The 23815-nt window shown below is 36.7% G+C and overlaps 1 protein-coding gene across 4 annotated transcripts in view; it reads right to left on the bottom strand.

Moving 5' to 3' along the window:
* Eif5b (eukaryotic translation initiation factor 5B) overlaps positions 1–23815 on the bottom strand; it is a 54448-nt gene that overhangs the window by 24748 nt on the left and 5885 nt on the right. For all 4 annotated transcript variants that reach the window (XM_048430276.3, XM_048430277.3, XM_048430278.3 and 1 more), the window contains exons 2-6: positions 14358–14483; positions 14179–14263; positions 12734–13400; positions 11076–11293; positions 10554–10704 (exon numbers count right to left, since the gene is read on the bottom strand). In XM_048430276.3, coding sequence (XP_048286233.1) covers positions 10554–10704; positions 11076–11293; positions 12734–13400; positions 14179–14263; positions 14358–14483 — 1247 coding nt within the window. The remainder of the gene's footprint in view (positions 1–10553; positions 10705–11075; positions 11294–12733; positions 13401–14178; positions 14264–14357; positions 14484–23815) is intronic.

The following is a 23815-nucleotide window of genomic DNA, read 5'->3' as shown; positions in this document are numbered from 1 at the left end:
AATTCTCTGGTATATATCATGTAATTTTTATGTTTTAGATTGCTGATATGAGAAAACATAGTGATTGATTTTCAAATAATCACTATGAGTCAGCTTTGTATTCTCAGGATAATATGGAATTTATGAGATTATCCTCACGTATACATATATGTAAATACCCATATAAAAATATACTTTAAGTAGGTAGCTATGTATCCACATATCTATCTATGTATCTGGAGAGAGAGAGAGAGAAAGAGAGAGAGAGAATATGTGTGTGTGTTACTTTGCTAAACTTTTGTTGAGAGCTTTTTCACTTAAGTTTCTAAATGGTCAGGTACTGTATAGCTCATACTCAAGATGCTAGGACAGAAGGATTGAAGGGAGTTTCAGACCAACCTGGAGCTATATATAGTCTGCATAACCTCTCTTGAAATGCCTTTGTCTCAGTATGTAAAGTATTCTTAAAAAACATACAAGCTATTTCTGGAATATAGAACGCATAACTGGTCTAATATACTACTTATCTTTTAAAGTCCCTAGGAACTAATTTTGTTTTCTTTGTTAAAAATTAATTTAGTAAGATTTAAACAGACCACAAAACTGAGGGTTTGTGTTTATGGGTTTAGTTAGTTTGTACCTTTTTAAAGTTGTTCTACTGCATCTACATTTTTGAATATACAGGCATATAATTGTTCACAGCAATACCTTCCATTTCACTACCCACACTAGTTTTAAATGTTATTGATCATCTCCAGGAACTAGCTCTTAAGTCACAAAGAGAGTAGCTGTGTGTGCGTGTGTGCACGCGCGCGCACACACACACACACACACACACACACACACACACTGCCCTTTTATCAAATGTTCCTCATCTACAGTAAGAATTCCTCTTTGGATAGGAGAAATGCACTGTTTAGTTTTTAAAACTTGTAGATTTCTCCCCAGATATATCTATTTTGGGGATTTTTTTTTGCTTTGGGGGCTTTTTTCCCAGATAGGGTCCTATAATTTAGTTCAACTGACCTAAAACTTGCTATGGTAGACCAAGCTGGACCCAAACTCAGAACTGTCCCGCCTCCCAGTGACAGGTCTGTGTCACTATGCCAAGATCCCAATAGACTTCCATTATCAATTTTTAACTTAATTCTGTTTTGGGGGCAATAAAATACACATGTCCTTATTTTTTTTTTTTTTAAACAAGAACCTAAAATTTGTTTTATGGTTCAAAAAAGCAATCTACTTTGGCATGAATTTGTCATGAACTTTGAAGTTAGGTGTCCACAGGCACATGATTGTCTTTTTTGTTTTTTGTTCTTTTTTTATATAATACAGGAAAGCACAAACAGTGTTTTTTATTATTCATGCCTCTGATTTTTGGAAAGTTTACATTTCTGAAGCATATTTCAGATAAATGTGGTGTGGGACAACTCTGTATTCTGCCAATTATGTTTTAAATAAACGCTGATTGGTCAGTAGCCAGGCAGGAAGTATAGGCAGGACAACCAGACAGGAAATAGAGGTGGGTCAATGAGAACAGGAGAATTCTGGGAAGGAGGAAGCCCATTCCTCCCATCCTGCACAGACACAGAAGGAAGATGTGACCTGCAACGCTGAAAAAGGTACCAAGCCATGTGGCTAACATATACTAGAATAATGGGCTTATATAAGTTATAAGAGCTAATACAAAGCCTGAGCTAATGGGCCAGTTTATAACTTATGAAGACCTCTGTGTGATTTTCTTTGTTTGGAACTTGCTGGCTGTGGGAACTGGGCAGGACAGAAACCCCAACAAGCAGGCCCCTCATGTTACATAAATGTAAAACTGTAGCTTCCTTCCAACTCATATTAATGTTTCTATGTTCTTGTCCTTCTAGTCTAGAGCATTCTAGCAAAAGTAGGGCTGGAGAGATGACTGCTCTTCCAGAGAACCTGGTTCAAGTCCCAGCACCCATATGGCAGCTCACAACTGTCTGCAACTCCAATTTCAGGGGTCCTGAAACTTCTCATGGCAAACACTAATACACATAAAAAATTCTTAAAAAAAACAGATTTTTTTTTTAAAGTGGGCCTCTTATACATAGCACAGCTGCCCATTTTCAAATGCTCTGCTTCTTAACTGACAGTCAAGTACATTTACAGAATCTGACATATCGGTCATTCAGTTTGCTTCACATGTTTTGTTACTAGTCACCTCAATTTACTTACTGAGTTCTGGATTAACTGACTCTATTGACCAACAAATGAATAAATTATCTACGCCCAACTCTTCAGAGTATACTTGGAAGCAATATTTTATCTGGCTTCAGAGAAACTAAGAATTCAAAGTCTTTGATGAACCAGCCTGTCTCCATTTTGGGCTTGAAAGCCATCTTATAGTAAAGGCAAACTAGGTTCATTCTTGTTTATGATTAAATTCATCTCTTAAGTATTGGGTTATGCCTGGCCTGTAACCATAACTACAAATGGTTCTGTACTGCCTGTTCCAGGAAATGACAACCAAACCTTTGTTTTAAATGATTGTTATGACTATTTGTTGTTATGACCACCTTGTTATGACTACCTATGACCACCCTGCAATCATGTCTTTGTTTCAGATGTTTGTTACGACCAAGTTCCTGAACCCTGTCTTAGGAAGAGCCACCCTGGTATGCTGGAGCTATGCCAGGTAGGAACACCACTGTTAGACTCTTTCTCCAGCTCTTCTCCCCATATCTCCCCCTATACAATATACCTCTTGGGAGACTGTTTTACTGGTTCCTCTACTAAAAAGATGTTCTTTTAGAGTTTTCTGTTCTAAGATTACTGATAAGTTTCATGCTAGTACAGCAGCTGGAGATTCATAAGTTTGAGGCCAGTTCTGTGAGCAACCTAAGGCTATGAAGACCAGGAATTCCAAGAATGCAAAAGTTCTGGAATGTTTCATACTGGTAAAAGCACAGGTCTGCAGGAAGATGGTGGCCTTTTGCCTTCAAAAGCAGCCCTCCTCTTTACCTTGGCCTCAGCCCCAAATCTGACCATGGGACTAAGAATGGGCTAATTACAAACCCACAGAGTTAGGGTGGTCTCTGGGTGTTTTCTAAATCCGTAGCACTACTGTGGCTATCACTCTATTATAGTAGAAGTGAAGTCTCTCAAACTTTTACTGAGTAAGCAATTCCTTACTAACTCTGGCCACCACTAAGCAAACAAATGTGAATATTATTCTAATTTCACGTACTGTTATGCAATAATGTACTCAATTCAAACACAAAGAAAATTATTTAAAATTTTACAGTTAAAAGTGAATTCTGAGACTCTTCCTATCATTCCCTAAAGGACCACAAAATATTATAATATAGTCCATAAACTGGGACTAAAAATTACTAAAGCATAATACAGAATTAGGGCACAACTGACAAAGATGAACGAACGTGCCTCCAAAAAATCTCACAGGGATGCCAGAAAGAGAAAAGCAGGGTCTATTTCAATATCTACTCCTTCAAATACATCCTCAGTAATACAAAGTTTACCACCATTTGTCTCTTGATTGTACTTAAAATAGCTGTTTTCCCCCATGACTTAAACTGAAGAACTAAAGTGACAAGTGGTTATAAACAAAGCAATAGCATCCAGTCCTGCAGTACACACCAGAGAAATACGTTAACTCATCTTTAGTCAACAAAAGATTTTGATTTTTTTTTTTAAGACAGGGTTTTTCTATAGGTTTGGAGCCTGTTCTGGAACTAGGTCTCGTAGACCAGGCTGACTTAGAACTCACAGAGATCTACCTACCTCTGCTTTCCAAGTGTTGGGATTAAAGACTTCAGTCACTACCGCCTCGCAAGATTTTGATCTCTGAATGACAGGATGAAACACGACACAAATAAAATACTGCCCTTTCAGATAACTCACAAAGAAAATGGGAACTTATTTTAACTGTGGAAGGCAGATCAAGCATCCTCATGAAAGATGCTCGTGTGCATCCCATAAGAGGAAACATGATATGGCACAGGAGGAAGAGACGGACAATGAAGACAATTACAACATGATTTAAGGCTAAGTACTTTGACTTATGTGAAGTGTGGAAATTATCCTAGATTTTCTGGGTAGACCCGAGTTCACCACATAATTCTTCATGAGTAAAGAAGAGCCTATTTCAATAGTCTTGTGCCAGTCCTCTTAAAGCCAGAAAAGACCACAGAATGTATTCTCACTTAGCAGCTCTAAATATGGTCCTGTCAATACCTCAGTCCAGTTCTGACTTCCAGTTACAGAACTGTAAACTATACAATTTGTGCTGTTTCTAAGAAGTAAGTTTGTGGTAATTTATCACAGAAATACTTAAAACTACTACAAAGTGACTGGAAGTTTTCATTATTTTTACAAAACAGTCAAAATAATGCAGAATTCTGTGCCTCCTGGTCAGTTTAGTAATTGGTGAGAAACAAATTCAAAGGTGACTCGTCTGATATATGTAAAAGGACATACTCATTTTATTTAACTCAACATTCCAGAGTAAACATTCCCTTAGTTTTCTGACAAGGTTAAGAAAGCTTTTTAATGGTCTTTTATGTGTATTGTTAAATTGTTCTCTGATGTGGGATTCCCCTCTGTATGCTGCGAATACCATTGGTTAATAAAGAAACTGCCTTGGGTCTGCACAGGGAATATAGGTAGGCGGGGAAAACTAAACTGAATGTTGGGAAAAAGAAGAATGGGGTCAGAGAGAAGGTATAAAGACACGTGTTGAAACGTTGCTGGCAGACCACGGCCTCGTGGTGATGCACAGATTAATGGAGATGAGTTAAATTAAGATGTAAGAGTTAGCAAATAAGAAACTAGAACTAATGGGCCAAGCAGTGATTTAAATAATATAGTTTCTGTCTGATTATTTTGGGAGCCTGGGTGACCAGGAAACAAGTGGCCTTCCTTACTACAAATTGGTGTGCCAACAGAGTAGATTTTAAAATCTACTTAAAATCTGAGAGCTTGAAAATGAGTTCTAAACAGACAGACAGACAGACAGACAGACAGACAGACACACACACACACACACACACACACACACACACACAAGCAGACTTAAGCAAGGCTTAACTCTGTGGCTCCTTTAAGAGAGGTTTTCCTGATTCAGCAGTAGCAGAAAAAAAGCCAGACAGTTTCGAAAGGCCAGCTTTCTGGGCTGTGCTGCCAGCACGACCTCTGGCTCTTTCAGGAGACTGAGCATTTAAATAGGGTTTGTGAGCAATGTGCTACAACTTGCTTATGGCAACATAGACTGGCTGTGTGCCCTAAAAATGAGGCAATGTATATGGCTCTCAGAGGCAATGAACAGCTCTGCCATGCAGGACTGGGCAGGGTAAGAAGACAGTGCTGTATTTCCCCTAGCAATGACACCACTTAGGTTTTTAAGAAGCGCTTAGCATCTTAAAAACTAGTCTTGGTCAGAAAAGAATTTCAGTACACAATAGGACAGATTCAGACATAAAAGACCACTAAATGGGTCACACTGTTGGAAAAATATATGTAGGCTTGGGAGAGAGAAGAAAAAGGTTAAAGAGAGTTATAAAAAGAAGTTAATGGTTTATTAAAAAAATGAAACAAAGTTTTTAAAGAGATAGAGTACAGACAGTCATAGATTAAAGGAGTAAAGATAATAAATATTAAAAAGTAATAGGTTTAAAACAAATAAGCCACATAAAGATGGAAAATACACAGAGTCTGGATTATGTATATTGTATTTTCTTTGAATTTTTTGACTGTGAAGAAGCCAAGTAACCAACATATATACTTTAAAGGTTTCTTGTTTTCAAAATTTGGGCCTAAGACTGCTTTGGAAAAGAGGTTCTTCTTTTGTTTCCACAGAAAATAAGAACCTGTGGATTAATTCCAGACTAATGTGGTATGATGGAACCAGGCCCCCCCAAAGGTCGCCTTGAATACCCCCCAAAATACTTCACCCAATAAACAGCAGGAGAGAACTATGCCCAAATTCCCAAATAGTGTTTATATTTAAAGGGGGATATGCTATAGAGATTTGCATTGGTATGGATCTTGGTTTATTGATACAAATGTAAGGTCAATTTTGTTATATGTATATTTCTGCTCTTGATTAAGGTATTGTGTTTGTACAGCTCATTTAACAATGTAATGTATAATTAAGAAATATAGGTTAGTAGATAATCATCTGTAATAGTCAAACTTGTAGTCATGTTAGATTTTTTTGGATGTACAGAGATATATTTCAGATGGATAGTTATTCTTTATAAACCTTTCATAGACTAACAGAATATGGCATTTAAAATGTTTTAAGGACTTTGAACATTTCATGACAATGAGACACATCTGTACCAATTACTTCAAGAAGAAGATGGGTATCAAAGAGGCTCCTTATGGAGTTTGCTAGCCATTTGGGCAAGAAACTGCTTTTGCCTGGACTGCTTAAATAGACATGCAGGACCCACAGAAAAATGACTGCTGAACTTGCCTAAAGATGAGACCATCCTTCAGGGTCCCTGTTTCATCAAAGAGTCTGTAAGACAGCCTGCAGGATACAGAAGTGACTGAAAACTGCCAATATAGGTGGAATTATCTTTGAAATCTCCTGCTTCATGGAAAGATCTGATGGATTTTATGGAACTGTAGGTTGAAGACAGATGTTCCAACGTTACAGAAGAACTTTGGATGACTGTCTAGGCAGCAAGATGTCTCTGTCAATTCTAGAGTTTTGGAAGTTAGTTAAAATGCGCTTCCTATTAACTTAGGTAATATTATATCCTTCTGGGATCTTTGATGGAGTTGGAAAAGTTTTAATTATTGCTTTCCTTAGTTATGATAAGATAAAGTAGATATAAATATTGTAACTGTAATTATTACTTGATACCTGTTTTGTTATATGTAATTTTACTATGTTAAAGTTAAAACCTTTTTATTTAAACAGAAAAGGGAAGGTGGTGTGGGATTCCCCTCTGTATGCTGTGAATACCATTAATTAATAATAATAAAAAAAAACTGTATTGGGCCTGCGCAGGGAATAGAGGTAGGTGGGAAAAAAACCTAAACTGAATGCTGAGAGAAAGGAGGCAGAGTTAAAAGAGAAGTCATGGAGCCGCTGCCAGAGGCAAACATGCTGAAACTTTGCTGGTAGGCCATGATCTCGTGGTGATGCCCAGATTAATGGAGATAGGTTAAGATGTAAGAGTTAGCAAATAAGAAGCTAGAGCTAATGGGCCAAGCAGTGATTTAAATAATGTAGTTTCTGTGTGATTATTTCAGGAGTCTGGGCAACTGGGAAACTTACTACAATTCTCCTAAATTTGTAGAAACTGACACTGCAAGAAACAATGGGTAAATGTCCAAATCTCTTTTTGAATAGTGTGAACTGCCAAGAAATTGCTATCTTTATGTATTTTCCTTTTATCATATTTGAAAATTACATGTTTTCTGATTATGCTTCCTCTTCATCGAGGCATAATTTACCTACTGGACCTGTATTTTCTTGTCAACATTCATGAATGTGTAATACTTTGCTGTATTATAATTTTAAAAAGCAATATAAGTGAGATTGAATAAAGAGACTTATACAAAGCAAAATTCTAATTTCAAGTCATTAATCAATTTTTGTTTGAGTTCATGGTTGTCATTCTTATTATTTTAATGTTTTCTTGCAAATAAAGGAAGTTAGAGGTATTGTTAAATTGGGACAGTAGAGCAAACCACAGTTAAATTTAATATGTAACATTACTAAGTATGAAGGAAATATACTCTTCTCAGTTTACAATTTGGGGTGAGGGGACACAGGTATAATTGGGAACAGCAAGGTTATTGTAGGGGACATCAAGGCAGTTTGGGGAGGTAGTAGGGCAAGGAACACCAAGGCAGCCAGAAGGGAGAATGGCAAGGCAGTCAGGGACTGGTACAGACCTACAAGTGAATGCTTCCATACTATAACCCCTCTTCTCTACTCCTATAACACACCCAAAAGACACTCAGAACTCCTTTTCGCTAACACAGGCATTCAATCTTGTCTGAAGTTTTATGATTTGGGCAACAGCAGGAATTATATAGTATAGATTTTGAACAAAGTCAAAAATAAAACTAAGAATGTTTTTAATTTTAAAATATAAATATATGTATATACACGTAGGTACTTATAGAGTCTAGAATTGCAAAGATCAGTGTTAAAACTCTGATAAGAGAAATATATAGCCTCTTTCTTTGGCCTAATAAAGTAGCCAGTACAGCTTCCCTTCCTTGTATTTCATATCCACCAGGTAAAAAGCTTAAGTCAAATGAGGAAACTGCAGGCTGGATACCACCCCAGATTTAATCAACTGACTATTCTTCCAGACAGGGATTCTTGAAATACTACACTCGTGATCAACACCAGCATTTGGCTTTTCTTTTGAAATCACACTCAAGTTCTCCAAGAGCTCTTTCCTTCAATGAACTTAGCAGCTGACTGAAAACCTGCAGTGATTTTCACAGCGATGATCAGAGAGCCCTGCAGACGTCCAAGAACCCATTCTGGATCGAATAAGCAAGGGGATGAATGTGCTAACTTATTTCTACTTAATAAGCTGCCTTTCAAAGACACAGTGAGCCAACTCTAGAAGATCTTTTATTGAGATGATTCACAAGATTAGACTGCAGAGGGCCTTTCATATCAACTTAAGGAATGAAAACTTTCTATTTCTAGACAGCAGGGAACCAAAAGTAGTCAGGCACTAGGGAGCATTATGAAGACTAAAAAAAGAGATCGGGGTCAGAGGTACCTCTTGAGAAATGTTCTAAAGACTGCTACTAAATAAAATCTTAATTTCCATCTAATTACATCTGTAGCTACTAAAAAAAAATAACATTTCTGAACCTGGAAAATTATTCTCTTTCTGTTCCATTAAAATATCTTCTAAGGGCCTTTAGCTTTCTAGATAGTCACCAGTCACATCTGATGCTTTGATGCTTGGGTGTTAGCTATATACAAATGTACCTTCTAACACCACTGGTTTTAAAGCTCTATCCCCAAATAAGCATAAATTTTCTGAAATTTAAGTACAAACATAATAAAGAATTCATCACCAAGAGAAAAAAAAACAATTTAAATTTCAGCTTTGAATATTGAACAAACTGCTTAAGCTCAATACATCATCATTTCTTATGTATGTTAGAACTCAAATGCTAAGATTTCTGAGGGAAAAGCAATGTCAAAGATCACCATAGTATCAGTTACGAGGTACACAATAAATAAGCTACTGATATAATTCTAACAACGTCCCTTATGCGACCTGCTTACAGAGCAATCATGAGGATATGAGTTCAGAACCCCAGCATTTACACTAAAGAACACTCCAACAAAAACTTCAAGCATAGTAGCGCTCAGCTGTATATTAGGGAATATTATTTTAAGGTGTATTGCTTTTGTTTATGATTTATTTGTTTAACTCTGTGAAGCTGTGATTCTTTGCCTATCTAAAACACCTGATGGCCTAATAAAAAGCTGAATGGCCAATAGCAAGGCAGGCGCAAGAATAGGCAGGGCTAGTAGACAGAGAGTATAAATAGAAGGAGAAAGGCAGAAGAGTAGGAGCAAGAAAACAAGAGGAGGAGGACATGAGGGGCCAGCCTCCCAATTACACAGCAAACCACAGAGAAAGAAGTAAAGAAACGTATATAGGAATATAGACAGATAAAAGCTGGCAAGAAACAAGCCAATCTAAGGCCTGGCATTCATAACTAAGAATAAGCCTTTGTATGTGATTTATTTGGAAGCTGGGTGGCAATTCCGTCAAAAAGCAAAAAAAGCAAAAAACATCACATAACACCTATAACCACAGCACTTGGAGGCCACAGGCAGGCAGGCTCCTGGAGCTCACTGGCCACCCACTCTAATCAACTGATATGCTCCAGGTTCAGCCAAAGACTCTGACTCAAAAACAAGGTGGATAAGCAACTGAGACAGTGTCAACCTCTGACCTCCATGAGCACATACACTCATGGACCTACAAAAACTTTTGAATAAAAATTTTTAGTAATAATATATATTCTTATTATGCTAAATAAAATGTTTATTTGCTACATAAACAAATAATATGGAAGAAAAATATAAAATAAATGCCTATGACTCACTCTACAGAACCCCATTAAAACAAACAAAAAAAAAACCCATGCTCAGAAGGGGTATAAAACAGAAACAAAAAAGAGTTGATAATTGGTGGAACTGGTTAAAAAGTCTCCCTTTCTTTTTTCTTTTTGTTTGTTTATTATGCAGTGTTCTGCCTGCATGCACATTTGCAGCCAGAAGAGGGCACCAGATCCCATCACAGGTGGTTGCTCGGACTTGAACTCAGGACCTCTGGAAAAGCAGTACCATCTTTCTAGCCCAAAAGGTTTGTTTCTTGGAGGGAGGGAAAATTTCATGGAAATTTATCGTTGGCACACAAATTTCCATCAATGTAGAAATCATTCTCCTGAACAACAACACTTACATATCTATTCTTAACATTTTTACTTAGCTTTTCAATTCCACACCCTGAACTAAAGCTCCTGTATCAGGGATCTATTGCGTTAAAGAAGCTGTTAAGAGCATTACTTACCCTGAGCCTTGAGGTGTTGAAGGGTCGCTTCAGCTCTGGCTCTGGCTTCTCTTTGTGACTTCGTTAAAAGTTTCCCTTCTTTTTTTAAGCGTTCTTTTCTTTCTTTTTCTTTTTGCTTTTTCCTTTCTCTTTTTTCTTGTTCTAATCGTTCCTAAGCAAAAGTACATGGCATATAAAAATTCTATTAGCTGAATAAACCATAAAATTTAAAACAAGCAACACAAACTTCAAAACTCTTGAGATTCATGCAAAATATTATTTTAGGAGACTTATGAATGAAGGTACTTAAATGTTGTACATTGTTCTTAAATAACACCAGGATATATCATTAGCCATAAAACACATGCAATTCAGTCTGTACAAGGGGAAATAAAGGTAAGATTCTCTTGTACCTCTTTCATCTTATTATATTTATATCAGAGCAGTTAGTATAACTAAAATGCCCATACAACTATGAATTTTTTTAAATGTACATTGGAACAAGTAAAACTATCAGTTTTTTCAACTTCATGAAAAACATACCTCTTCTTTTCGTTTGGCTTCTAGTTCTTCAAGCCGCTTAATCCGTTCTTCCTCTTCTCTCTTTTGTCTCTCCTCCTCCTCTTTAAGCTTAGCCAAAGCTTCTTGTATAGCTTTAACAGTGGACTTACTAGGGCCTTTCTTCTTCTCTTTTTCTTTCTCATCTTTTTCTGTTTTCTTTTTCTTCTTATCTTTTTTCTTTTTGTCTCCTTCATTGTCATCTACAAAAAAGAATGCAGGCAAAGCACTCAAGCTGTTTCCTCTGTCAACGAGTAAACGCTAGCCAAGATTCAAGGACCACCTTGAGACAAGGCTTCTGACACCAGTGCATCGTGGTGCCCTGAGACTGGGTGTCTCAGTATATCAGTACCAAGTACATCAGGTATTACAGCTGGCCCACTGGGGCACCTGTAATGTTAGTGTTGGTCTGAGACATCCAGATGAACACAAGAGGACACACAGACCCTATCAGCAGTAAAAAGGAGACAGACACTACATTTCAGGTATCTCTCAGTCTGGGAATCACAACACATGTCTGAAATTCTAAAGAATCAAATTAGCTTATGTCCATTTAGATGCTATAGCCATTTCACTTCTGTTAGATAAGAATGATAAAAATGATACCTGGAACATGGGGATATTGGAACAAAATATAAAAATCTAAAGAAATAAAATGGGTAATATTCCTGTGATAGTGTTTCTCCTCAAAATTCAGAAAATAAAAATTTCATGGATAAAAACAGGTCACTTTCTTTTGACTAAAAGCTTTCTAGTCTAAGGAAAAATGACGATTTTTAAAAATCTAAACCACCTAATATTTAGATTTATTTATTCTAAAGGAAAGCAATCAGCTAGCATGTTTAGATTTCAGCTACAAAAAAAAAAAAAAAAGACAAAAGTGAGGCCAGTAACATGGTTCAGTAGGTAAAGGTGATTGGTGTCAAGCCTGACAACCTATGTTTGATGCCTGGAACTAACAGTAAATGGAGAACTGACTTCTTCTAAAAGTTGTACCCTGACCTCTGCACGTACAATATGGCACGTGTAAATAAGAGAAATAAATTTGTTTTTAAAAGAGAAACAAAAACGTTTACTGTCACTTAAGTGATTTAAATAATTTAAGTCTCTTGATTTACTATTTTTCTATTTTACAGGTTATTTTACATGATTATTTATCATGATTTCAGTATTTCTTAGCTGCTTGTGGTTCCTTGTGTACTGCTGAGGCATGGGCTTGTCCTGCCCCTTATAGCATGTCTATTTGTTGCTGTCCTTATTCAACACACATTTAGGCAATCGTTTTGGTGAGACTTTGAGTATAGTTTCTGACACTCTTGGGAGAGACCATCTCACAGCAATTAATGAAAAAGAGAGGCCATGAATTTGAAAGAGAGCAAAGAGAGGTATATGGAAAGGTATGGAAGGAAAAAAGGGAAGGAAGAAATGCTGTATTATTATATTCTCAAGAAATTAAAAAAGAATTTTCTTAAAATGTAGGATGAAGAGTGATAGTGGTAGAGACCTAAAATCACCTCTGATTTCCGTATCTGAATGCACAGGAGAGTGTACCCACACACACGCATGTCACCAAATAATGTACAGTATAATGATCACAATTTAGATTAGATAGGAGCCAAAGGCTTTTGTGGTTATTTACCAACCTTCTATAGCTGTAGGAATGTCTCCTCTCTCCTCAGAGGCAGCTCCTGCATCAAGAGCCACTTTTGATTTCAAACCTTCCTCTTCAGATCTCTTCTGAGGTTCTTTCTGTTTACTCTGGTCCTTTTTACCTTTTTCTAGCTCTTCTTTTTCTTTCAGCTTCCGTAATTTTGCTTTTTCTTCATCTCTCTTTTTTTTCTCACGCTCTTTCTTTTCTGCCTTCTTCTGGGCCACTGTCTTAATTTTGAAGGCGTCATCATCTTCATTCCCACTCTCTACGTTAGGAAGGGGCTTGTTTTTCTGATTTTTTTTCTGTCCTTTTTTGGACTGTAAAAATTCATCTGACTCACCACCACTTTCACCAGAAGAGTTTATTCTAGAACGTTCTTTACTTCTTTTACTATTATCTTCATCCTCCTCTGACCCATCCCATTTTTTATTTGATTTTTGAGCTTTTTTAGCTTTTTTAGAAAGTTTATTAGAATCATCATCATCATCATCACTTCCAGAGAATATTTCCACTTTAGGTTTTGCAGCCTTTTTTGATTTTGAATCCTTATCTTCCAGTTCTTCACTATCATTATCATCAAAACTTGTTTTTTTGCCCTTCTGTCCTTTCTTCTTTTTATCTTGTTTTGAGGCAGATTCTTCTTCATTGTTTTCTGTAAGCTAAAAAAGTTTCTCATATTAGAAATATCGACAGATTGTCAACCCTTAAAAATAATCGGGGACCCCTCAGAATAAAGTGCTTCCCTCAGGACACATTTTAAATACATTTTATGGAAGCATGATTATTTTTGTATTGTTTTATAAAGTATAAAAAAAGTATGGGGTTGGAGAGACAGCTAAGCAGTTAAGAGTAATTGTTGCTATTGCACAGGATCCAGGCTTGGTTCCCGCACCCACATGTCAGCTCACAACCATCTGTAATTCCATCTCCAAGGATCTGATGTTCTCTCTTCTGACCTTTGTAAGCACCAGGCACACACATGATGCACATACACATATGCAGGCAAAACACTCATACAAATAAAATAAATAAATCTAAAAAGACAAAAAAAAATCCAACCACACAATAGACACTAGTGTAGGCCTGTTATACAATTCTCATTCACCATACATCTCAAAGTCCACGTGTCCTGAAACAATAATGAAAAATACATAGAAAAGTGAAGGTAGAGGAGGGCAATGTCATCATTGTCCCCAAATGTACAAGTTTTATCAAGAAGCAATACAATATTAAGTACCTCCACATTCCCAAAAAGTGTTATTTCTAACTGTCAAAGGTTTTAAAAAATTGCTTCTTTCAGACAACTTGGTTCCTCCCTTTGACCTGTTTTATAGAAACTATTAACATATCTACAATCACAGGATTCTCCATGCAGCTCCCAAAACATCACTAGGAAGAAAACCCTGAGCAGGAGGCACGAATGGTAACATCCTTCACCTTGACTGGAGCAGCTTCTCTGTCAGTTCTGATGCCTTGGGCTTCCAGAGACAATTCTTCAAGTTCTCTCAGAATATCATTCTCACTAGAAAAGGAGTAAAATACATTTTGAAGCACTGGAATCATTAGATGACTCCAATACCCAAGATATAAAAAAAATTCTGCTTTTTAAAACATACTCAAAGTCTTGCTTCTTTTTCTCCTTTTTCTTCTTTCCCTTTGACTTCTGAGGCTCCTGTTCCTTGGCAGCACCAGCTCCTTCTATTTCTGCAGCCAAGGCGCCAAAATCAATATCATCTTTGGTACTAAATGAAAACGAAGACAAAAGGTTACTCAACAGTAAATAATCTATCAGTTCTCTTACAGACACTTCCTTGGTATTTTTGCACATATTAGTTAACACAGAGAAACACTCTTCAAGTCCTCTCATAACAATACGGTTACATATTTACCAAACTCTCTGTCTTCCTCCATAAAGGTCATTATACCAAAACCAGAAGGTATGAATGAAGAGCCCTAACCCTAAAACACATAAGCAAACACCCTAGGCAATGACGGAAAAGAAGTAACTTCCATAGATAACAAATGTGTGTGTCTGTCTACGCACACACACCTAAATGCAGTTATTTTTATAAAATACCAACAGGCCTCATTCTTTGGTTATTAGTTACAGCACCTAAATATTTGAACACTTACATTTTTCACTTAAAACAGCAAAAATTAGATAGTTCAGAAGAACCTGAAAAACCAACTAGTCTATTATCTAATTTTACTAGTGGACAATACTGGAATGCACAAAGATTTGAATGCCTGAAGGAAACCATGACTGTACATATAAGTTTACGAGTTGAGTATGGTTTACTAAATAAAACACTTAGCACATATACGTATACACACTCAAACACACACGTGCCCAATCCAAAGCTACTTTCAATCTTTCACATTTGTTAAAGATTTCACATTTGTTAAAGTATACACACACACACACACACACACACACACACACACTCTGTTCTGCCTGCATGCCAGAAGAGGGTACCTGATCCCACTATAGATGGTTATGAGCCACCATGTGGCTGCTGGGAATTGAGCTCAGGACCTCTGGAAGAGCAGCCTGTGCTCTTAATCTCTAAGCCCCACTCTTTCACATTTTTGCCTCCAGTCTACAATGTTCTTACCTATCTTATTTGGACTAACCAAAGTCACCGTCAAGCTAAAATCTATAGAAAACCAAGGTCAGTCATTCTGAAATGTACAAGTACAAAACAGTATGTTAAATTCATCTGAATGACACATTTAGACAGCAACAGATGAGAATTGAGAGATAGCTCAGCAGTAAGAACACTGGCAGCTCTTCCAAAGGACCTGGGTTCAATTCCTAACACCCACCTATAACTCCAATTACAAAATGATCCAATTTCCTCTTCTGGCCTCCTCCAATACTAGGGACTCATGAGGTGTACAAACATACATGCAGGCAAAATACTTATACACATAAAATAAAGTACTATTTTATTTTTAAAGAAGATATTAAAAGGTTTATGGAGAGGAACACCTTTATTGTTTAATCTGGTAAAGAGAACTTTTGAAGAAAAATAAACTTCCTATACAATGAAAAGACTATATAACAAAATATCAACAATACAGAATTTAACTTCAAGAAACTTACTAGAGTGGATAGCAACTGTAAATCAAGAAATAAAGGAATTTGGACTGGAGAGATGGCTTGGAGGTTAAGAGCACTGACTGTTCTTCCAGAGGTTCTGAGTTCAATTCCCAGTAACCACATGGTAGCTCACAACCATCTGTAATGAGATCTGGTGCCCTCTTCTGGCCTGCAGCAGACATGCAGACAGAATACTGTATACATAATTAATAAATAAATTTTTAAAAAAAGAAATAAAGGAATTTAATGCTTTTATGAATAGTTGAACAGAATTAAAATGTCCCACTGGACACTTTACTTGACTCTGAACAGTTTGTACATCCAAAATGGGGAAGTCAAACCCTGCTAAAGCAGTTTGAAAACAAGCAACACAGTAGAGAAAGACGTTACCATGGCAAAGAGGATGGTACAGCAGCCACAGTCCCGACTGCTAGGAAGTAAGAGACCCAGTGAGGGAGTTTGGGTAAGTAACTATAGTAAGAACATATTGGGCACCTGATCTGTACCAATGCAAGCAAGATTCAAGTCTTACAAACATAAAGTAGACGGAATTGGTAACACTTAAAACTAGATGTATATAAAAAGCAGTATGTAAAAATAAAAGACTACGTTCAGGTCATGTCAGATAATAAGAATCTAAGGATAGCCCAAGGCAACCAAGAGTTGCTCTAAAGGAGCCTATGCCAATATTTCACATCATAACAGTTTCTGAAAACTAAGAGAAAAGGAAGGTTGATGGTTGGCTCTTCACCTGCAAAATGTTGCCAGCCCTCACATAAACTATATTTGTCCCATCTAAAGAACATGAGGGATTTTCTTTGTTTCACTATCATCCCAGAGTATTCATCAACAAATGTTCCTACAGTACAGTGCACATAACTACCTTTGTATGGTATCAAGTCTAAAAGACTTCTTCTGGCTAATAACAAAAGATTAATAGTTTCTGAATGCTTACCAAATATCAAGCATTGTGATAACCAATTGCCACACATACTAGACATTCTCTCTTAATACTACTAGCAATTTTATGAAGTGAAGCGTAAATATAAGCAGGAAGGTCACATAATTACAAAGCACACCTCGCCACACCTCCCCGTCACAAGCTCAAACTGTATTGTTTTCCTAAGAAAAAAGGAAGTAATTTAGCTTCTGATTTTTCAGTAAACTCAAACACAGCTATATCCATCCGGTACAATATGAATAAGTCTTAGCCTGAACACTTCCAAAGCATTCTTTCAATATACAATAGAGATTGAACACGATGCCATGTATCTTCAGCCCTATTTGTATTTTTAAAACTTTGGATTTACTGTGCCTAGTTCAGGCTGGCCTCAAACCTGTGATTCTGTCTCAGCCTTCTAAGTAGATCAGAATATGACATTACTACACTCAGTAATGTATATATGGAATACCAAACAACTTAGAACAGTCAATATGATACTGAAGAACAAAGCTGGAGAATTCATTATCTAAACACAAAACACAAAATTTGTTGACCCTGAGGCTTGGCAATGAGATTTTAGACAAAACACAAAAGCACAAGTCATGAAAGAAAAATAACAAGACTTTATTAAAATCAAACACTTCTGAGGAAGATACTATTAAAAAAATGAAAACACAAATGGGAACAATATTTGCAAAATGCTATGTTGTTAATACTTGTATCTAAAATATACAAAGAACTCTTAGGAGCACCCAACTAAATATGGGCAAAAGATATGAAATTATACTGCCAAAAAGAAGCACACCGCAAAAGATGTAAATAAAAACAAAAGCTCAGTAAAGGGAAAAATCAAAAAAAGGAGATGGCATTCTACACCTATTCCAAAGGCTAAAATGCAAGTAACTGAGAGTAACAGTTGCTGACAAAAACACAAAAATGTTTGATTCTCTGGCTGATATAAGACATAGATGGGGGGCTGGAGAGATGGCTCAGAGGTTAAGAGCACTATCTGCTCTTCCAGAGGTCCTGAGTTCAATTCCCAGCAATCAAAACCATCTATAATGGGATCTGGCGCCCTCTTCTGGCCTGTAGACACACATGCAAACAATAATACTGTATACATAATAAATAAAATCTTAAAAAAAAAAAAGACAGAGATTTAAGTTTAAAGCACCTTGGAGCACCAGAAAGTAAGAAATAGAATAAACAAAACTGAGGAAAGTCAACACATAAACACACAGAATTCTGGGCATGTGACACCCAAAAATACGAACAACTCAAAGAGCCCCCAATGACCAATGAAAGCAGCAAATTAGTTAACTGGAGCAACAAATTAAACACAGTATTAAATTGTAAGTCGAGGGCTGGTGGAATAGCTCACTGGTTGCAATCATGCTTGCCTACACCTGTGAGACCTGAGATTTGATCCCTAGGACTACAAACCAGCAAAGAAATCTGACTTACATGAAAAAAATAAAATAGCCACTAGTTCATGCTAAGCGATAAACAAATGGGTAAAAGAGTAAGAAACAAATGTTAAACAAACTACATAAAACTTCACAATCCAGGAGTAAGAACATAATTTTCCACTCTTAATACTGTGGTTCGTGCACAATGACTTCCTTCCACAGACTAAATATGGAAAGAAAAGAAAGACTTCCCAGAGTAAAAACTGACAAATACTAGCTTGTTCAAATTACCAACATCAACAAGATACCGAAATCTGTTCAACTATCATTAATAAATGAGCCTCAAAAAAATTTGCCACAAAACATGTGGTACAGATTTAATAAAGTCAGTAAAATCAAAAGAAATCAAAGCAAATTCAGCATTACAGTTAATTCGCAGAAGTTTCTTAATTGTAAAAAGTACGCCATGCTAATATGTTAATAAGTTGTGGTGGTTTTAATGAGATGCGCCCCCTGTAGGCTGGCATCTTTGAATACATGGTCCCCAGTTAGTGGAACTGTTTGGGAAAGATTAGGCCTTACTGAAGGAGGTGTGTCAGTGGGAGCAGGCTTTGAGAGTTCACAAGACTTGCAGCATTTTTAATTAGTTCTCTCTGTCTCCTGTGAGCTTTGAGTTGTTCCTACTGCCATGAGTTTGGTTCACTGTCATGGACTCTAATCCTGTGACACCATAAGCCCAATTAAATGATTTTCTTTTGTAAGTTGCCTTGGTCATGGTGTTTTATCAACAGCAATAGAGAAGTAAGTAATATATGGGAAAAAGTCAATATACAGAGATTCTGCACTATCATTACCAATTTTTCTTTAATTCTAAAGTTATCTGAAGATTTTTATTTTTAATTGTGTGTATGTATGCGCGTGCACATGCACATGTGCGCAGGTATGTGTATATGTATGTAGGTACTAACAAAGACCAAAAGAGAGCGCTGGATTCCTTATAGCTGGAGCTATGGGTGTTTATAAGTAAACACTCTTAACTTCTGAGTCATCTCTCCAGTTCCTTAAAAGATAACTTTTAAAAACTCACCTGAAGAGGTGAAAGCCATCATGTCATTTATATCAACTTCAAAGCAGATGAAAATGTTAAATTTAGCAAAATGTGCACACAACTTGTATATTAAAAACTACAAAATGATGATGAAAGAAATATGAAGAGAGATAAATAGAGAAATCATATTCACTGATTGAAGACTCAACAATACAGGAAAATTCTCTCCAAAATTACATACAGGGTTAATGAAAACCCCAGCAAGAGTTTTAAGACACAGCCAGTAGAGTAAACTATAAAATTTATACGTGAAGGCAAACGACTTAGAATAGCTAAGAAAAATTTTTTCATTTGTAAGAAAATAAGGTGGGAGGCATCATTTTATCAAATTTCAGGGCTTACAGTGTAACTAAAATAACCAAAAATAACCAAAACTACATTGGTATATGATAAAACACGGATCACTGGAACAGAAGAGAAAAAAACAAAAATAGCCACAGAAGTGACCTCCACAGAAGTATGGCTACCTTCTATGTACTTTGCACTTTTAAAGTGCAAAGCCATTTAAAGTGAGGCTAACCTTCCCTACACACAAGTTGGTGCAAAAAGAATTGCAGTCTCAGTATTTGTATGAGTAACCACACTGCAAATTTAAAATATAAAACCTCTGGGGAAAATATGGGGGGAAAAAACGTATTTCGTTTTCCCCCAACTTTTGTAGTTGGAAAGATCATAAAATTGGGATGAATGAAGAACATGAGCTCCAGATTCGGGTGGGGCACGGGTGATTGCAAAGCACATAATCCGAAAAAGAGCTAATTCTAGAACGTTTTTCAGAAACCCTCAAAATAACAGCAAAAACCCAAATAATCCAATTGGAAAGTAAAATAAAAGGTATAAAAAGACATTCTATTTAAGAGGATATATAGGTGGCAAATTAAAGGCACTCTACATTAGTGATTTGGGAAATGAAAAGTTAAACCCATGTACACCAATCAGAATGCCACACTTCCAAACTGATAACAATGCTAGTAGGAATAGAAAGAACTGGGCAGTTTAGGCACAGGAGGCAGAATGCCATGGTCACTCTGAAAAAAAGTCCATCCAGTATGTGTGTGTGTGTGTGTGTGTGTGTGTGTGTGTGTGTGTGTGTGTGTAAAATGCAAATAATGTATATGTCCTTTAGTAGGTGAATGGTTAAATAAACTATGGTTCATTAATATATAAAAAACACTATTCAGCAATAAAATAAAACAAACTATGATACGTGCAACAAGTTAGATGGATTTCAAGACAATCAGGATGAGTTGAAAGAAACAGCCCCCCACAACCAAAAATTAAACTCATCATTCACTGCTCCATTTATACAACATTCCTTAAAGAACAAAATTTTAGAAATATAAAACAGATTTGTGGTTTAGCATAGGTAGGGTATGCTGTAAAACATGGAGAATACAACCACTCCCAGCAGTGATACTCTCTTTATCTTAACTGTATATGATAATGTAAATGACAACAAACACACACGAGTATAAATGAAACCAAGCACACATGATTATATCATCCCAATTATATTAAGAATTCTTATGGTTTGACAATAAAAAGACAGCTGATTGAGAACTGGACAAAGCACTCCCAGAGACATGCAGTCAAAGATCTAAAAGGATCAACAGAACATGGAGTAACTAAAGAATGACAATCATATCCACAGTGGAAGCTAGGCATGGTGATGAACACCTGTAATCCCAGGATTTAGGAAGCTGAGGCAAGAGAACCTGGGGTCCCTGTTGCAAATAAAAAACACAATTTACCAACCAAACACCACTGCCACCACTACACACAGCCACTAAGTTGGCTATTTAAAGAGAGAAGAGGAAGGAGGGAGGGAGGGAAGGAGGGAGAGAGGAAGGGAAGAAGAGAGGCTACAAAGCTGTTGGCAAGTGTATATAAGAAACTGGAGTTCTTATACATAGCTGATGATGGTATAGGTCATGCCTAAATACATAGTCAACCTGAAAACATAATAGGTGTTCAGACAAGCATCTATAGACAAATGTTCATATCAACATCATGTACATTTACCAAAGGAATGCCCACAAATGGGTGGGATCCATATATACACAGAGCAATGGAATATTATTCAGCCATAAATGAGGCACTGATGCAATCTACAACCTTGATCACCCAAAATACTACACTAAGTCAAAAAAAACTGAGATACTATGAGATATGATTCCATAAATCGGAAATATGTAGAATACATAAGCAAAAGATAGAAATAAATGGAGAGAAGAGGGAATGTTTGTGTATTGGGCAGAGGATCTCTTTTCAGGGCGACTATTTTGGATCTACACTGAAGATGATTACACAATCCTGGGGATATATTAAATAAATGCTACCAACTACACATTTAAGACTGATACTTCTAAGCTAAATAAACTTCATCTCAAGCATAGCTACAAAATTGATTACATATTTCATAGCACTTGGAGAAATACAGTTTCTTCATCATCCTGACTAGTGAGCTTATGGGTCTGCACAGAGAAGCACAGAATGCAGAGCACAGCTGACACTGAGAAGCTTCTTTACACCTTTCCCCCATTACAACAGGCTGAGGTAAGCAAGCTTTTAAAAAAATTCTGAGTTCAAAAAACTAAACAAAAGATTCACACAATCAAAAAAGACAGCAATAATTTTAGTCAGTTGGCTATAATTCTAGGGTAACTTTTAAAAGTTATAAGCTACAAAAGGAACACAGTATAACTCATTTACATGTTCAAACAAACCAAAAATGAAAAGCTATTCTCAAGCTGAACTGGAATTCTGACTACGGAATGATGTTAGCATTTAGAGAACCTGTGATCACTGTACCGGACAGAGTGAGTGTACTGTTATATAGGAAAGCATTTTAAAAAGAAATTGACTGTTGTGGCTCACACCTGTGATTCCAGCATTAGTGAAGCTGAGGCAGGAAGACTGTTGTGAGTGCAAGTTCAGTCAGAGCTAAAGAATGAGACCCTGCACAGGGAGTTCATTACACCACCCCCTATTTTTCTATGCGCTTGAATAATTTTTACAATTGAGTCCTAAATTTTTATTTTTTATTTTTGAAAAGTTGTGAGTTGTGAGCTAGGGATGTAGCTCAGTGGTAGCACACTTGCCTAGCCATTGTAAAGCCTAGGGTTCAATCTCCAGCACTGAGAATAAATCCTTCTGAGACACAAGAACAAACACTGGTCTAATACTTTTTACTCAATTTCTAGAGCTTGAGGAGATAATGCAGTCTTATAACTCATTTTTCAACTTTCATTGGCTGTTAACAGTCTAAAAGAGGAGATCACTTAACATAATTAGTTTTACATGAAGCAAACAAGTTCTAAAAGAACAACAGAAAATTCATCTATATATGCCTGTATTGTTTGTTTGCTTTTGGTTTTTTGATTTGTTCTGTTTTTCAAGCTAGGGTTTCTCTGTAGCTTTGTAGCCTGTCCTGAAACTAGCTCTTGTAGACCAGGCTGGTCTTGAACTCACAGAGATCGGCCTGCCTCTGCCTCCCAAGTGCTGGGATTAAAGGCATGTGCCGCCACTGCCCAGCTATGCCTGTATTTCTAAATTCAGTCCTAACAAATACCTTTTAAGGAAGGTAACATCCAATCTTAATAAAAGTAAGTGGTCTAGGCTGGGGGTGGGGGAGAATACATGTTAAATTAGTAAAACCTATAATACATAAATATGTAAACCAGCAGCCTGCATTTATCATGCAATATCATACACGTACAGAACTGTACAGCTCTACTTTTGTATGATTCTAGTTTATACCACTGATATTTACCAACAAGCACTGGTACCACACTACAAGCCCTTGAGATAAAAGAACTCTGTTCCATTGCAGTCTTAAAGGACCACAGTTACATAATCAGTAAGCACACTGCTGGCCAAAATGTAGAAGGAATCATGACTTCGCATCATCAACCACAAGCAATATTAAGTGACTCTAAACTCTAAAGTTGCACATTATCGGCTACATATGATGATACAGATGATACACTTGAGGCAGGAGATGCTGCAAATTAGAGTCAAGCTTGAGTTCCATACCTAGCCCTACATAGCAAGATCTTGTCTCAAAACAAACAGTAACAACCAAAGATACATAATGTCAAAATTATTTTTATCCAATTTTATTTACCAAATGAGAAACTTAAAGCAACTATATAAAAGTAAAAGACATGTTCATCAGTGTGGTGGTTTGAGTAAGAATGGCCCCCATGGAAAAAAAAGGAAAAAAAATGCCCCCCCCCATGAGCTCATAAATTTGAATGCTTGGTCCCTAGTTGGTAGAACTGTTTTGAGAAGGAGAAGGTGTCTAGGAGTGAACTTTGAGGCTTCATACCGGGCCTTGTCTGTCTCTATCTCTGTCTGTCTGTCTGTCTGTCTCTGCCTAGAGTTGCCTTAACATGTAAGCTCTCAGCTACTATAGCACAATGCCTGCCTGCCACCATGCTCTCAACTCATCCTCTAAAACTGTAAGCAAGACCCTGATCAAAAGCTTTCTTTTATACATTACCTTGGTC

The sequence above is a fragment of the Myodes glareolus genome, chromosome 18 (genome assembly GCF_982192425.1).
Source record: "Myodes glareolus chromosome 18, mMyoGla1.1, whole genome shotgun sequence".
Classification (NCBI taxonomy): Eukaryota; Metazoa; Chordata; class Mammalia; order Rodentia; family Cricetidae; genus Myodes; species Myodes glareolus.
Note: the sequence above shows the minus strand (reverse complement) of the source record. Positions and strands in the feature narration are given on the sequence as shown.